This window comes from Arachis ipaensis, chromosome B04, assembly GCF_000816755.2.
Source record: "Arachis ipaensis cultivar K30076 chromosome B04, Araip1.1, whole genome shotgun sequence".
In the NCBI taxonomy this organism is placed as follows: domain Eukaryota; kingdom Viridiplantae; phylum Streptophyta; class Magnoliopsida; order Fabales; family Fabaceae; genus Arachis; species Arachis ipaensis.
Window position 1 is genome coordinate 70223772 of NC_029788.2, and position 14114 is coordinate 70237885.

The 14114-nt window shown below is 35.7% G+C and overlaps 2 protein-coding genes across 4 annotated transcripts; both read right to left on the minus strand.

The window, feature by feature from the left end:
* Positions 1607-9705, minus strand: LOC107639359. 3 transcript variants are annotated; one of them, XM_021121193.1, is made up of 5 exons: positions 9658-9705; positions 9393-9522; positions 2802-2909; positions 2325-2714; positions 1607-1810 (listed from the first exon to the last, which is right to left on the minus strand). In XM_021121193.1, exons 3-5 carry the CDS (start codon positions 2865-2867, stop codon positions 1781-1783), a joined length of 486 nt encoding a protein of 161 aa, XP_020976852.1. In that variant the 5' UTR covers positions 2868-2909; positions 9393-9522; positions 9658-9705; the 3' UTR covers positions 1607-1780. The 3 variants fall into 3 exon arrangements, with proteins under 3 accessions (XP_020976852.1, XP_016198317.1, XP_020976853.1); XM_016342831.2 differs by lacking the exons at positions 9393-9522; positions 9658-9705 and adding exons at positions 3000-3092; positions 3513-3639; XM_021121194.1 differs by lacking the exons at positions 9393-9522; positions 9658-9705 and adding an exon at positions 3513-3561.
* LOC107636549 lies at positions 3555-4650 on the minus strand. Its single transcript, XM_016340048.1, has 3 exons — positions 4152-4650; positions 3868-4043; positions 3555-3749 (listed from the first exon to the last, which is right to left on the minus strand). The coding sequence occupies exons 1-3, from the start codon at positions 4648-4650 to the stop codon at positions 3555-3557; spliced, it is 870 nt and encodes a 289-aa protein (XP_016195534.1).

The window sequence follows — 14114 nt, forward strand, 5'->3', positions numbered from 1 at the left end:
ACTCAATTCTCCCCTAATCATGCTTTCTAGGATTTGTTTTTCTTCTAACAATCAACATTTATTTCATGCATGCATACAAGTATCATGAGGTCTTTTCATTGGTTGTAATGGGGCTAGGGTCAAGGTAGGATGCATATATGGTTAAGTGAGTTTGAAATTTGAATCTTTGATAAGTTTAGACTTTCCACCTAACCTATGACATCCTATACAATTCAAAACTAACCTAACTATCCATTTTTCACTTTTTAACATACTCATGCAATTTCTTTTCATTTCACAACACTTATGCATTGATCCTTACTGAGCTCTGCTTTGGGGCATTTTGTCCCCTTTTTATTTCTTTCTTTTTCTTTATTTCTTTCTTTTTCTATTTTTTTTCTTTCTCTTTTCTTTTTTTCTTTTGTTTTTCTCATTTTTCTTTCTATATACAAGAACATCAATACATAAGGTCTAGCATTTGATTAATACATGAGTATGCACCTAATTCCCAAATTTTTCCAACAAAAATACAAAACTACCCTTTTATTCACACAATGTCCCAAATTTCCCACACTTGAATGATACTCAAACTCACTACTAACCTAAGCTAATCAAAGATCCAAATAAAGGACATTTATTGTTTTTCACTTTAAGGCTTGTAATATGCTAAAATAAGAACAAGTGGGTTAGTCGTAGGCTCAAATTGGCTAACAATGGAAGATAAAGGGTAAGGCTATTTGGGTAAGTGAGCTAAGTGAAATGATGGCCTCAATCATATAAATGCATGAATACATAAAATAATGGACATAAAGAATCAAACAAATCAAAGATTACAACCATAGAAAGAGAATAATGCACACAAGAAGGAAAGTAAGTGGTTATAAGATGTAACCACACAATTAGGCTCAAAACTCACAAGCTTGTGTTCTTAGCTCAAAAATCATGTTTCACAATATATATATGATTCAAGCAAGTTTTATGAAAAGTCACTACAAGAAAAACACCCATTCAAGTACACTTGAAAAGTGTAGCCAAAAAAAAAAAATGATGCCTTAGGAAAAGGCTACGCTTTTTAGGCTTCGGAGACACTTTTGTAGGCGATGCCTATACTAGTGTTGCCTATTCTCAAAGGCTACGCTTTTCTGTAGCAAAGGCTACGCTTCTCGCCTTTGAGAATAGGGTACGCTTTTTAAGTGATGCTGTTCAGGACCTAAGGCTACGCTTTTCAGCACTAATGGTTACCATAATTCTAAAGAATAGGCTACACTTTTCAGAGCTACTGCATCACTTTATAAAAGTAGCAAATAGTATACCTATAGCTACTCTATATAAGTGTAGCCTTTTGTCCTTCATTTTTTTTAAAATTTCTGTTTATATATATATATATATATATAAACAGAAATTTCTAACAATTTTTTTATCTAAACTCTAATATTTGAGTATATAATTATATATATAATCCTGTATTGTTAATTAAATTAGTTAATTATTATAAAATAAAAATGTATACATATATAATAATACCATACAATAATCTTTAAACAATAAAAATTATACTGAAACAAAATATAAGTATACAATGAACCAAAAATATTAGAATGATCATAATTTTGAGCATTCATACATCTCAAACTAGAATAAGTATACTCATATAATGCACTTAGAGTTTACTACTAATAAACTAGGAAAAATCAAAATATTATATCATATAAATGTATCTTAGCTTCTAATAAAAGACATCATCATCAACCATACATCTTTCAATTTCCACCTTTGTCAATAAACCATCATGATAAGCATCTCAATCTTCATTCACATCTTCAGAATTATCCTGCATAATTATATAGAAAAATAATTATAATTTGAAAAAGTACAAGAAGAAAAAAGTAGTTAACAGATTAATAACACATACAATATCCGAGAGGCATAAGATAATTGAAACTACTCTACTTTTCATATCACCAAAGTCTTTTGCTTTAAAATAACGATCACATTCAGGGGGATACTATAAATCACCATAAAGGACAACTAAAAAACGGACTAACACAACTTCATACTAAATGGGAACTAAAATCAGAAAAATCAGAAAACCAAAACCAGAAAAATCAGAAAAACCAGAAAAATTACAGCTTTCACCCTGATAACAATAATATTAAAATTACATAATGAAAAAACAAAACCAAAAAAACCAAATCACAGCTTCCATCTTCTTCAATTTCAGTTCAAATTAAAAAAATATGGCATCCTCCTAAGTTCTAACAAATAAAAATTTTAAACTCAAAATCCTAATTAACAATTAACAATATGTAAACAAATATTAGGGAATAAGAAAAAACTGGTCATACCATATTTATGTTTGGAATATGTGTTGATCCATGAGCGCTATTTGCATCAATTGGAGAGTGTTGAGCATCTTGTAACAAGGCTTCAATTTCTTCCGGCCTCATTCCAGGTTCAGATCGCTGAACTAGTAACTTAATCATGTTTCGCAATCCATGAAGGTCAGCCTCTTGGTGCTGCTGTTTGGCCTTCATGTCTCCAAGTTCAGCCTTCAAAGATGTGACTTCCTCCTGGTGTTGTTGCTTGAGTTCAGAAATTTCTGCATGCTTTTTTAAGTCACGTCGTGTAATAGATCTTCCATAGCACCTAACCCGACCTGGTTGTTCTTTTCCAAATAAAGACTTAAAAGCTTCCTCATCTGTTTCACCAGCAGCTTGCCGGTTTTGGAATTCATCCTAATTAAAAGAAACATTTGACATAGAATTAGTTACCATATCCTAAATTTGATTTATAATCATTAGTAATTCAATGAATTCTCATACAATTGCATCTTGTGTTTCCTGATCAACTTCCTTCCTTTTCCGACTTGTTCGAGTAGCAAGGAACATTTCAAACCTTTTTGGTTCCTCATTTGTTTCCTTTGTCGCGCGCTATAAAATAAAGCCTTAAATAAGTAAGTCTATAACAACATAACTAAAATTAACTAAACAAATCCCAGCACAAATATGAAATAAGTATACCAGAGCCACTCGTACTCTTCCGAAATTGATTGGCCCCATGCGATGTGGAAACTTTTGCTGTTCTTTATGTTTCTTATTTTTTTCACTTATTGACTATAATTGAATAAAAGGTTAGCATATAGAAACAGAGAACAATATAATTAAATTTTGCTTCGGCAAACAAAATTATAGCAACCAGAATAGTAGCAGGTATAATTGCACAGAATAGAATTGCAGAAAACAAAATTGCACAAAACAGAACTATAGAAAATAGAATTACAGCAACTTAAATTACAGCAAACAAAGTAGCCAAAAATAGAATTGTAAATACAGAAATTCAGAAGTTCAGAATGGAACTGGCAGCAATATATCCTAAAAAAATTCAATTCAGTTCAAGAACCTACATCAGAATGGATATGTGTTTGTACAGCATGAGAGAAGACAGATTCCAACATTATCAATTGAAATTTCATTATTTTGCTTATGTCTTAACAAACAATAATATATTTGCAATTAAAGTACCAACTATTTTACCTGGATTGTAGGATGACTCCAATAATAGATCAATTTTATGAATTAACTTTCTGGAACTTGTGTCGGTCGATTTTTCACCATATCTTCGATGGTATCAAAGGGAACAAAGTGCTTCTGGTTAATCTTTCCCTTGAACCGCTTCCAAGCATCCCGAATTGCTTGGATCACCCACTTTTCTCCACTGTCTGGGAGGATAAACTTGGTCTGCATGATATTTACAGTGTTATACGCACCTTGCTATATTTAAAATAATCAACATTTAATAATAATAGAAGAGTCTTACATTAACATAGTTCCAAATGAATTTCTTATCTTTAGGAGTTACAGCATGCCAGCTAGTGTACAAAAGACTCACAAATCTTTTGTTTCTCCCAATTGTTCCTACGAAACTAGTTAAATTAGACACACTTTGATCGGTTGGTCCTACTGGCTGTCCAATATCAAAAATAACTTCTTCCCGCTGTTCCATAGTTCTTGCATAAATCTCTTTGCAAGTTGTTTTTCCCCGAGTTTTCTTCTTCTTTGGCTCTCCTAGTTTCATGCAGTAGGGGGAAAATTAGGGAGTAATTAGTGATGCCAATTGAAAAATTAAGCATTATGATTTACAAAAAAATATAAAAAATGATAGAAATAAATTACCTTCGTCATCATCAATGTCCTCCATCACATGTGAATAATAATTTTCATCAAGTGGAAAGCTATCTCCCACATCATCACTTAGTTTAGAGCTTAGTCCGTCAATTTCTACATCTATCCCATTTTCTTTTAAAAATTCATCAATAGTTGTAGCCTTTACCCTTGGCTTGCTCTTTTCTTTTCTTGATCCATCTTGCTCCGACATTAAATCTTCAGCTTGTGGGGTAGTGTTTGAACTCAGCAAAGTAGTGTCATGTTGCCTTTTTTGAGTTCTACCATGTGTGACTTGAATAATCTGCTGCTGCCTTTGGTTGATTATGGGCTGAGTAGAATTTGCACAACTCCGATCTTGGCTTACAGTTGTTGGCATGCTATTATTCATATTACGAATTGCATCGAGCTTCCTTTTAAGTTCATCTGCACCCACCTTTGTAAGCTTAGAATTGTTCAAGCCTTGTGTTAACGGTTCATGTTGTACTTCATGCTTCTTTTTCTCAGCCATAGCCACAGTCAAGTGATTCTTTCTTTTTTTATTTTTTGGTTGTTGCGCAAGAATGCTTGGCTGTACTTCCAGGGTTTCAGGCATGAAATTCACTTATGTTCATATGGATTTTGCACATAAAAACACTGATGTGCTTGAGATGCTAGTATGAAAGGTTCATTCTGGTAGCATTTCTTATTGAAGTGAACAAATGTAAGACCATATTTGTCTCTCCCAGCATCATACCACTCACACCGAAACAATACAACCTTAAAACGCCCAAAATAATCTAACTCTACTATCTCAAATAACCTGCCATAATAAGCTACAGTGTCTTGAATTGGACTTTTATCTTTAGCACTTGCAAAGCTTGAAGTTAAAGCAGTTAATGTGACACCACTATTTTGTGTTTTTCTCCTTGCCTCACACTCCACAGTGTGAAACCTATATCCATTAGTTATATATCCAGAAAATCTTCTTGCAATAGAGCTTGGACCTCGAGATAATTCTTTTAGCCAAACAGGCACATCTGGATCTCTCGCCCGAGTTTCAAACCACTGCGAGTATGTTTTACTGTGAACTTTTGCTTTTCTCCATTTTGTTCCCCGTTGATTGTTAACCTCATCCTCATGCTCTCTGTAGTTAATAATAGTTATGTTTGATCGGAAAAAATCTAAATGCACTTGATTTAGTGAATAAACATAAGTTATATTAAGTTACCTAACATAATCTGCGACTTCTTCACAATTGTATAATACATATACATGGGCTTGAGCACTTGATATGTCATCGAGATTAATTGGTTCTCCATTTCCCACGCCTAACGAACGACCTTTGTTAGAAAACAACTTTGAAGGAAAAACTTCATCGTCATTAGGATCATCATCATTCCGAGGTCGCTTATTAAGTCTTGTTCGCACACCTCCATGCAAGTATCTTGAGCAGAAAGTTAAGCACTCTTCAGCCAGATATGCCTCTGCAATAGAACCTTCGGGGCGACTTTTGTTGCATACATACGACTTTAATGTACACATGTACCTTTCTGGAGGATACATCCAACGAAACTACACCAGACCACCCAATCTCACCTCATTTGCTAAATGAATAGGAAGATGAACCATTATGTCAAAAAAACTAGGGGGAAAGATCCTCTCAAGGTGGCATAATGTTTCCACAATCTCTAACTCCAATTGATCTATCTCTTCCAGTGTTATTAACTTTTTGCATATGCGACGAAAAAAGGAACTTAGTCGAATCAACGGAATGGCCACGTGATCAGGAAGGATGCTTTTAATCGGTATTGGTAGTAAGTAGTGTAGCAAAAAATGAGCATCGTGGGTCTTATACCCAGAAATTTTTCTTTCTGCTAGATGTACACACCGTGATATATTCGAAGCACTACCATCAGGTAGCTTTGTTGTCTTCAAAACACCACAAAAAATTGACTTCTCTGCAGCAGTCATAGAAAAGCATGCGTTTGCCAACTTTGTTCTCTTGCCATTATTCACCTCCTTTGGTTGAAGATTTTTCTAGATCCCCAAATCTTTTAAGTCATATCGAGCATTCAGATGATCCTTTGTCTTGCCTGGGATATCCAAAAGAGTTCCAATTATACTGTCAAGTATGTTCTTCTCTATGTGCATGACATCTAAGTTGTGACGCAGCAGGTTCTTGTGCCAGTAAGGCAATTCAAAGAAAATTGATCTTTTTATCCAATTCCATGGGAAACTATTTGATGTACTTTGCTTCTTCCCGAAAACATTCTCAACATTTTGTAGCATCTCAAAAATTTCCGTTCCTTCTATAACAGGTGGAGGGGGTCTTAATTCTTGCTTCCCATTAAAAGACCTTGTATTGGTTCTCCATGGATGATCCATGGGTAAAAAGACACGATGGTCCATATAAACTGTCTTCCGACTATGTTTTAGTTGTAGAGAAGAGGTATTTTTGTTGCAACAAGGGCAAGCCAATTTTCCCTTTGTACTCCACCTAGACAACATAGCATACGCAGGAAAATCATTAATTGTCCACAAAAGAGCTGCCCGCATTTGAAAGGTCTCATTCTTTGATGCATCATAAGTTTCCACCCCTATTTCCCACAACAACTTCAAGTCTTCCATCAATGGTTGTAGATACACGTCAATATCTTTGCCAGGTGATTGTGGCCCAGGAATAAGCAATGAAAGCATACAATATTCAGGTTTCATGCACATCCACGGAGGCAAGTTGTATACCATCAGCATTACGGGCCACGTGCTCCATGAAATATTCATGCTACGAAATGGGTTGAACCCATCACTTGACAAGCCTAGTCTAATATTGCGTGATTCTTTTGTAAAATCTTCATTCATTTCATCAAAGTTCTTCCATGCCAGTCCATCAGCAGGATGCTTTAACGTCCCATCTTTAACGCGCTCCTCATCATGCCACCTCAGACTAGCTGCCGTTTTTGAGCGCATAAATAATCGCTGAAGTCTTGGAATTATAGAAAAGTATCTCAGAGTCTTTACAGGAATAGGACGACCTTTATTGTGAGGTTGGTTCTCGCTATTATCACTAGAATTTTCAGTATATCGAGATGTACCACATACACGACATTGTGTTTCATCCTTTAGTTCTTTCCTATACAGGAGGCAATCATTAGATGAAAAAAAAAAGTATGCATTGTACCTTGCCATGACACGATCAATGTTTTGACAAAATCCACTTGGGAGCTTTAACCAAAAACTTCAATCTGTTTGTTACCAAGTAAAATTCTAAGAGATTAGACTATGATATTATTTACTCTTGATTTATTTTCATAAATTCTAAACTGATATAATTAAAATGTAAGGAAAAAAAAATAAAAAAACTCAATTCAGGTCGATAACTTATTTGGAAAATAAAAGCAATCTGATAACAGCCCAAAATTCAAATCCAAAGCATGAGTAACTGAGTAACTAAAAATAAAAGGAAGCAATCTTGCTTCTCAAAACTCAATTCAGGTCAGTAGAAGTGAGACGATTTAATGGTAAGTCATGAGCTAATCAAAATATTATCCTGGTAACTGGTAAGCCATGAACTTGGCAGCCATTCATGCAAACCACATGGGTCATCCATGCAGCAGCAGACAATGAAATACATTTAGAGAATAGTGAAAAGAATCAGGATGCTTTAACGTAAATCTTTGCACATGGACCAGTTTGACTATTAAACGACTTATAATTAAGAATAAAAATATTATCATAAATCTCAATAAGTCACGGATTTGAAGTTATTGCGGAGCAGATCCTGTGATATAATATAACCTTAGAAGTTCTAACTTTAAAAAATAAAAGTAAAGTTATGAAAATAGATGGAGAAGGGCAGAGTGAGACAGTGAGTGATGTGAATTATTATCAAGTGATAGAGTATGATAATAACGTGAAGACTGATATATTAACACATTATTACCATTACCTTAATAAATGCTACCAAAATTTTGCCTCCATGTGTTGCTCTGCTCTGTTACTACTTACTACTATTATGTTTTCTAATCAAAGTTATTCTCAAAAGTAATAAACAAACAAAACTACCACTTAAAAGGGACCAAAATTCATGATATTTCTCTGAGGCGGCTTTTTTATTATTGATCTGTGCCACTGATGCCCTCAAAACAAGGCAAGTTAGTACTTATCCCTAACAATATCAATATCTGTGATTTCAGTTTAGATTTCACTGCTCACTGCTACGCTTCAAATTTCTTATTAAAGAGTATATGCAGTTTGCTTGGAATATTGAGCAATCTCAATCAAACTAAAAACTATTTTCTTATCTTATCTATATAGTAAGTTGATGTTATGATACTGAGAAGACAACCAATTGCAGAGGAAATAAGTGGGTGCTTTATCTGTGAGGGTCCACCTTCAGGGATAAGAGCCCATAGTTCTCATTAGCTCCCCTAATCATTCTATATTCTCACTTCTTATCTCCCTCCTCTCTATTTATAATTTTTAGATCATTTTTAAGTTAACAAATTAACTACAACATTTAACTTCTCTTTGAATAAGATTAAATTGAACTTCTCAATTAAGACATGATAATTTTCTAATTTTCAAGTAAATTACTATCAACACAAGACAGTTGTTAGGAATCAAATTGAAGCAACAAGAAAGTATTCATAGAATCAATTTTAATATCAACTATCTTATAACCACACTTCTAAACAAAAACCAATTTTTTAAGAAAAAATTCAGAACGCAAAATATTCCAAATAAAGAGAGAGCTAAAACAATATTTTTTTCAAGAGCAATCGTCAGACTTAATTACACAACAAAAACCGACGAAATTGTTATAAAAAAAAATTGACGTCACAATTATTTATCTTTACTATACTCACTATTATTGAGAGAAGAGACAAGTTAACATCAACATTTTACGCCTGTAAAAACTTATTTGAGATCCTAAAATGATGCAACTCTTGAACAACTCAATAAAAAAGATGAATTCATCTTTTACAAGAAACTCAACATGATAGTATATAATCAATAGAAAAAATGTCGTTGTCCAACCAAAACCCCAGAAAACACTACAAATCAATTAAATTACGAAACTCAAATTTTATTTTTATGACAATAGATCTCTAAAAAATCACAGTTTCCTTTTAATTAGTTAAAAGTTTGCATGTCTTTTAGAACTAGATATGCCTTTTAAGTGCCACTACGGCTCTAACTTCAAACTTCCCTTGTTCTTCATCAAATTGGGGTGCAAAAATGTTTGCTATTTTTCTTTAGCCTATACAGTACCTGCGTAAACGGAATGAAACCCCAATCCCAAATTCACGAGTTCGATCTCCTGCGCCGCAACAATCCCAAATTCACGAGTTCTGCTGCGCCGCAGCAATAACGGAATGAAACCAGCAAATTCTGAGTTCTCCTGGGCCGCAAGATTAGCATGCATGTTCATCAATTCACGAATTCAAAGGATTTTGTACCAAACCCCCAAATTGCAACCCAAAAATTAGAACCCTACCCTCTCAGATTTTAGAAACCAAATGAAGGTGATACATACCTTTCTTCACGACGGTGAGCGAATAAAGATAAGCTTTTAGTCGAGCGCACAGTCGATCTTCCTGATGTCAGCGCGCAGCGACAAGAACTGGTGATGAAAACGAGTGGCGGCGTGGTGAGAAGTGAGTGATGAAGATGAGTGAGTGGTGGAGATGCTGACGCCATGAGCGGTGACGCCGTGAGCGGTGACGCCGTGAGGGTTGACGCCGTCAGTGGTCTTCTCTGATTTGGGGGTGATGAAGGGAGTGTGATTAGCTAGCTAGGGATCGCGAGTTCAGTGGCCATGTTATTTTGTTTTTATTTGCCTAAGTGTCTATGGCCATGTTATTTTTGTTTTTATTTGCCTAAGTGTGTTATTTTGTTTTTATTTGCCTAAGTGTCTACTGTACGCGTGCTTGTATATTTGGTGAAATATTGTGAAAAAAATTTACTAAGTGTTGACATATTTGACTTGAAATACATTAGGCAACACTTTTAAAATGCACCTGAAATATGATAAATAGGCTACACTTTAAAAGTGTTTTCTTTGGTGTAAAAAGTGAACCCATAACTCTTAAGTTAAGGCTACGCTTTATAAGTGATCTTTATAATATCTAAGGCATCGCTTTTCAAGTGATGCCACAAATGTGATTCCTATTCTCTCGCAAAAAGGAAACATGGAGAAAAGCGTAGCCTATTCCTAGAATAGGCTACACTTTTCAAATGTAGCTTAAAAAAAGTGTGGCTGAATGGGTATTTTTCTTGTAGTGAGTTTTTCACTCAAATCAATTGGTGCCCTATAGATAGAAATCTTGGAAACTTCATTATTTTGACTAAGCTTATTGTGTATATATATGCAAAAATAAAAAAATACAAATAAAAATCCTAAAAACCTAAAAATGAAATGCAAAAGTGTTAGAATTAGAAATTTGTCACCCAAAATCGCCGATCGGTCGGACGACCTCCCCACACTTAAAAGTTTGCACCGTCCTCAGTGCACTCAAATATGAGCAAGGGGGTATGGCGACTTTCCGGATTGCTACCTTCAGCTGGTAGATCAACCGGTTGTTGCGTATTTTTTTTCTTCTGCTTCCATTTTTGTTTGCGGTGCATCATTCATGAAAAAAAAAAAAACAAAAATACAACACCATAAGATAGGATAATACAAGAGCAAGGAATCATACATTGTTGGAATGAGGTAATAATCACTAGAATTGAGTGAGTGAAGTAGTGTGACAGTAATGACAAATGAGTGTATGAATTCTAAATTGTGCGGTTTAGAACACACATTAGCATAAAAAGCGATGTCACAAAAGAAGCATGCACTTCACTCATCCTAGTGTGCTTGAGATGCTTTAAGTAAACTTGTAAGGTAAAACAAGCATTAAAGAAGCATGAGAGCATTCAACCAGTAAACATATGGATGCATATGATCATGAAGCAGAATGCATTAAGATAAATGCTCAACATCCAATATCAAGAAATTGCCAAATCGAGGAAAAGGATTGAAATTACATGGTGGCCAAATCATGCAATTCAAGAAGGGTTACAAGCTCGAAGGCAATTCTCATCACTTGGTATTCTTAAAAGGTAGGAATGAAAAAAACTCAAAACCAAGTAGCAAAATATAACCTCAACAATAGATTCCAACAAAGATTATAAATATAATGATGTTAAGATAACATCCCTTTTTAATGCTCAGCAGCAATTAATGGTAAACAAGATTAACAATCCAACAATTACAATGAAAAAGAAAAAATGAAATGAAAATTAACTAAAACTAACTAATAATCTAACTAACTAACTAATTTAACTAACTAAAATAAATGGTTATGAATGGTGTTTGGAAGTATTGGATGAGGGGTAGAAGAAGGGAAGAAGAAAGGAGAAGGAAAGAAATGGAAAGAGGAGAAGAAAAGAAATGTGTTGAAGGAAGGACATCTGAGCGTACGCGCGCATGGCGCGCGTGCGCGGATGGTGGTGCAATGGACGCGACGCGTATGCGTACATGGCGCGTGCGCGTCGATGGCTTATTTTGACAGTGACGCGTACGCGCGAGTTGGTTTGTGCGAAAGGCACAATGCGCGCGCAACGCTCGCACAACTCTCGGGTTTTTGGCTTGGGGGTGGAATTTCTCAATCCATGCGTATGCGTACATAGCGCGTGCTCGCGGATAGGCAAAAATGCTTGATGCACGCGTACGCGCACAGTGCGCATACGTTCGGATGGTGCTCTGTTTTTCAAAAAAAATTTTCTATGTTTTTGCACCAATCCAAGCATTCCAAACCTCCAAACAGCTACCAAAACGCCATAAAACCTTATTTAACATACTAAACTACCAATTATACTCAACAAATCAACCAAAAACAGGAATTTAAACTAATTATCAATATGTACAAAAAGAGAAAATGAAAAGAAGTTACCATGGTGGGGTGTCTCCCAGCTAGCACTTTTGTTTATTGTCCTTAAGTTGGACTTATGGGGAGCTCCTCTCAAGGTGGCTTGTGCTTAAACTCATCTTGGAACATCCACCAATGCTTGAGTCTCCAATAAGAACCATTCTTCAAAATTAATAGCTCCAAGCTTGGATGGAGTTCCTCACAAACCATGGGCTCCCAAAGGTGATCCTCATGTATTTCCGGATCCCATATCTTGTTGCCACACCTATCTTCAAGTTGATCATCATTATTCCATTTGGGTGGCATAATCTTGGAATTCTCATTCAAGTGACCAAACATCATCTTAGACCCAAGAAATCTAGCTCTATACCAACCTTTTCTATTAAACTTTGAACATGTCACCATGATGAGCCTTGATTTATAATTCCAACTACTAACCATCTCTCATTTGCTCTTAAAGATACAAAGATGTCTAAGTTGACCATCCGTTTCAAGCAAACCATATTCAAGGAGAATAATAAAGCTTAAGTATAAGAAATTTACCCACTTGAATGAAATAATGGATGGTGGTGGCTTGGGGAGAGGTATCTCCAATGTGCTAGCAAGCTTTACTCCCTTGTGTTCTTCCTTGTGTGCCTCCATGGTGCACGAAATTGTGATCTCCAGGCTCGAACAAATCCTGGTAATGGCTCCAAAGCTTGGTGCTCTGATCTTAATTCATAGTTGTCACAACTTCGATACAACTAACCAGCAAGTGCACTGGGTCGTCCAAGTAATACCTTACGTGAGTAAGGGTCGAATCCCACCGGAGCTCGTCACAGTCATTCAATCATTGAATCCTACTCGAAATACCACAGACAAGGTTTAGACTTTCCGGATTCTATTGAATGCCGCCATCATTCTAGCTTACGCCACGAAGATTCTGGTTAGGAGATCTAAGAGATATTCATTCTAGCTTATTTCATGTAGAACGGAAGTGTTTGTCAGGCACGTGTTCATAGGGGAGATGGTGATGAGCGTCACACATAATCATCACCTTCATCACGTTCTTGGGTGCGAATGGATATCTTAGAAGTGAAATAAGATGAATTGAATAGAAAACAGAAGTACTTTGCATTAATCTTTGAGGAACAGCAGAGCTCCACACCTTAATCTATGGAGTGTAGAAACTCTACCGTTGAAAATACATAAGTGATAGGTCTAGGCATGGCCGAGATGGCCAGCCCCCTAAAGCGTGATCAATAGTCTCCTAAGATGAACAATAGATTAAAACTGAGACCCAAGATGTCAAATACAATAGTAAGAGGTCCTATTTATAATAAACTAGTCACTAGGGTTTACATGAGTAAATAATTGATGCATAAATCCACTTCCGGGGCCCACTTGGTGTGTGTTTGGGCTGAGCCTGAGTGTTGCACGTGCAGAGGCCATTTGTGGAGTTGAACGCCAGTTTCTGTGCCAGTTTGGGCGTTCAACTCTGGTTTTGGATCCTTTTCTGGCGCTGGACGCCAGATTTGGGCAGAAGGCTGGCGTTGAACGCCAGTTTACGTCATCTATTCTTGGCCAAAGTATGGACTATTATATATTGCTGGAAAGCCCTGGATGTCTACTTTCCAACGCAATTGGAAGCGCGCCATGTAAAGTTCTGTAGCTCCAGAAAATCCACTTTGAGTGCAGGGAGGTCAGAATCCAACAGCATCAGCAGTCCTTTTTCAACCTCTGAATCTGATTTCTGCTCAAGTCCCTCAATTTCAGCCAGAAAATACCTGAAATTACAGAAAAACACATAAACTCATAGTAAAGTCCAGAAATGTGAATTTAACACAAAATCTATTAAAAACATCCCTAAAAGTAACTAGATCCTGCTAAAAACATACTAAAAACAATGTCAAAAAGCGTATAAATTATCCGCTCATCACAACACCAAACTTAAATTGTTGCTTGTCCCCAAGCAACTGAAAATCAAATAGGATAAAAAGAAGAGAATATACTATAAATTCCAAAATATCAATGAAACAGAGCTTCAATCATATGAGCGGGACTTATAGCTTTTTGCCTCTTGAATAGTTTTGGCATTTCA

Bases quoted from the DNA above. Each gene is read 5' to 3' on its own strand.
- LOC107639359 (XM_016342831.2), bottom strand. From the start codon at position 3,038: ATGGGGCCAATCAATTTCGGAAGAGTACGAGTGGCTCTG. The intron at 2,715-2,801 runs GTATGAGAATTC...TCTTTTAATTAG, and splicing joins AGGAAACACAAGATGCAATT to GATGAATTCCAAAACCGGCA. The intron at 1,811-2,324 runs GTATGACCAGTT...ATAATTATGCAG, and splicing joins ATATTCCAAACATAAATATG to GATAATTCTGAAGATGTGAA.
- LOC107636549 (XM_016340048.1), bottom strand. From the start codon at position 4,650: ATGGCTGAGAAAAAGAAGCATGAAGTACAACATGAACCGTTAACACAA. The intron at 4,044-4,151 runs GTAATTTATTTC...GCATGAAACTAG, and splicing joins GGACATTGATGATGACGAAG to GAGAGCCAAAGAAGAAGAAA. The intron at 3,750-3,867 runs GTGAGTCTTTTG...TTTTAAATATAG, and splicing joins TTGGGAGAAACAAAAGATTT to CAAGGTGCGTATAACACTGT.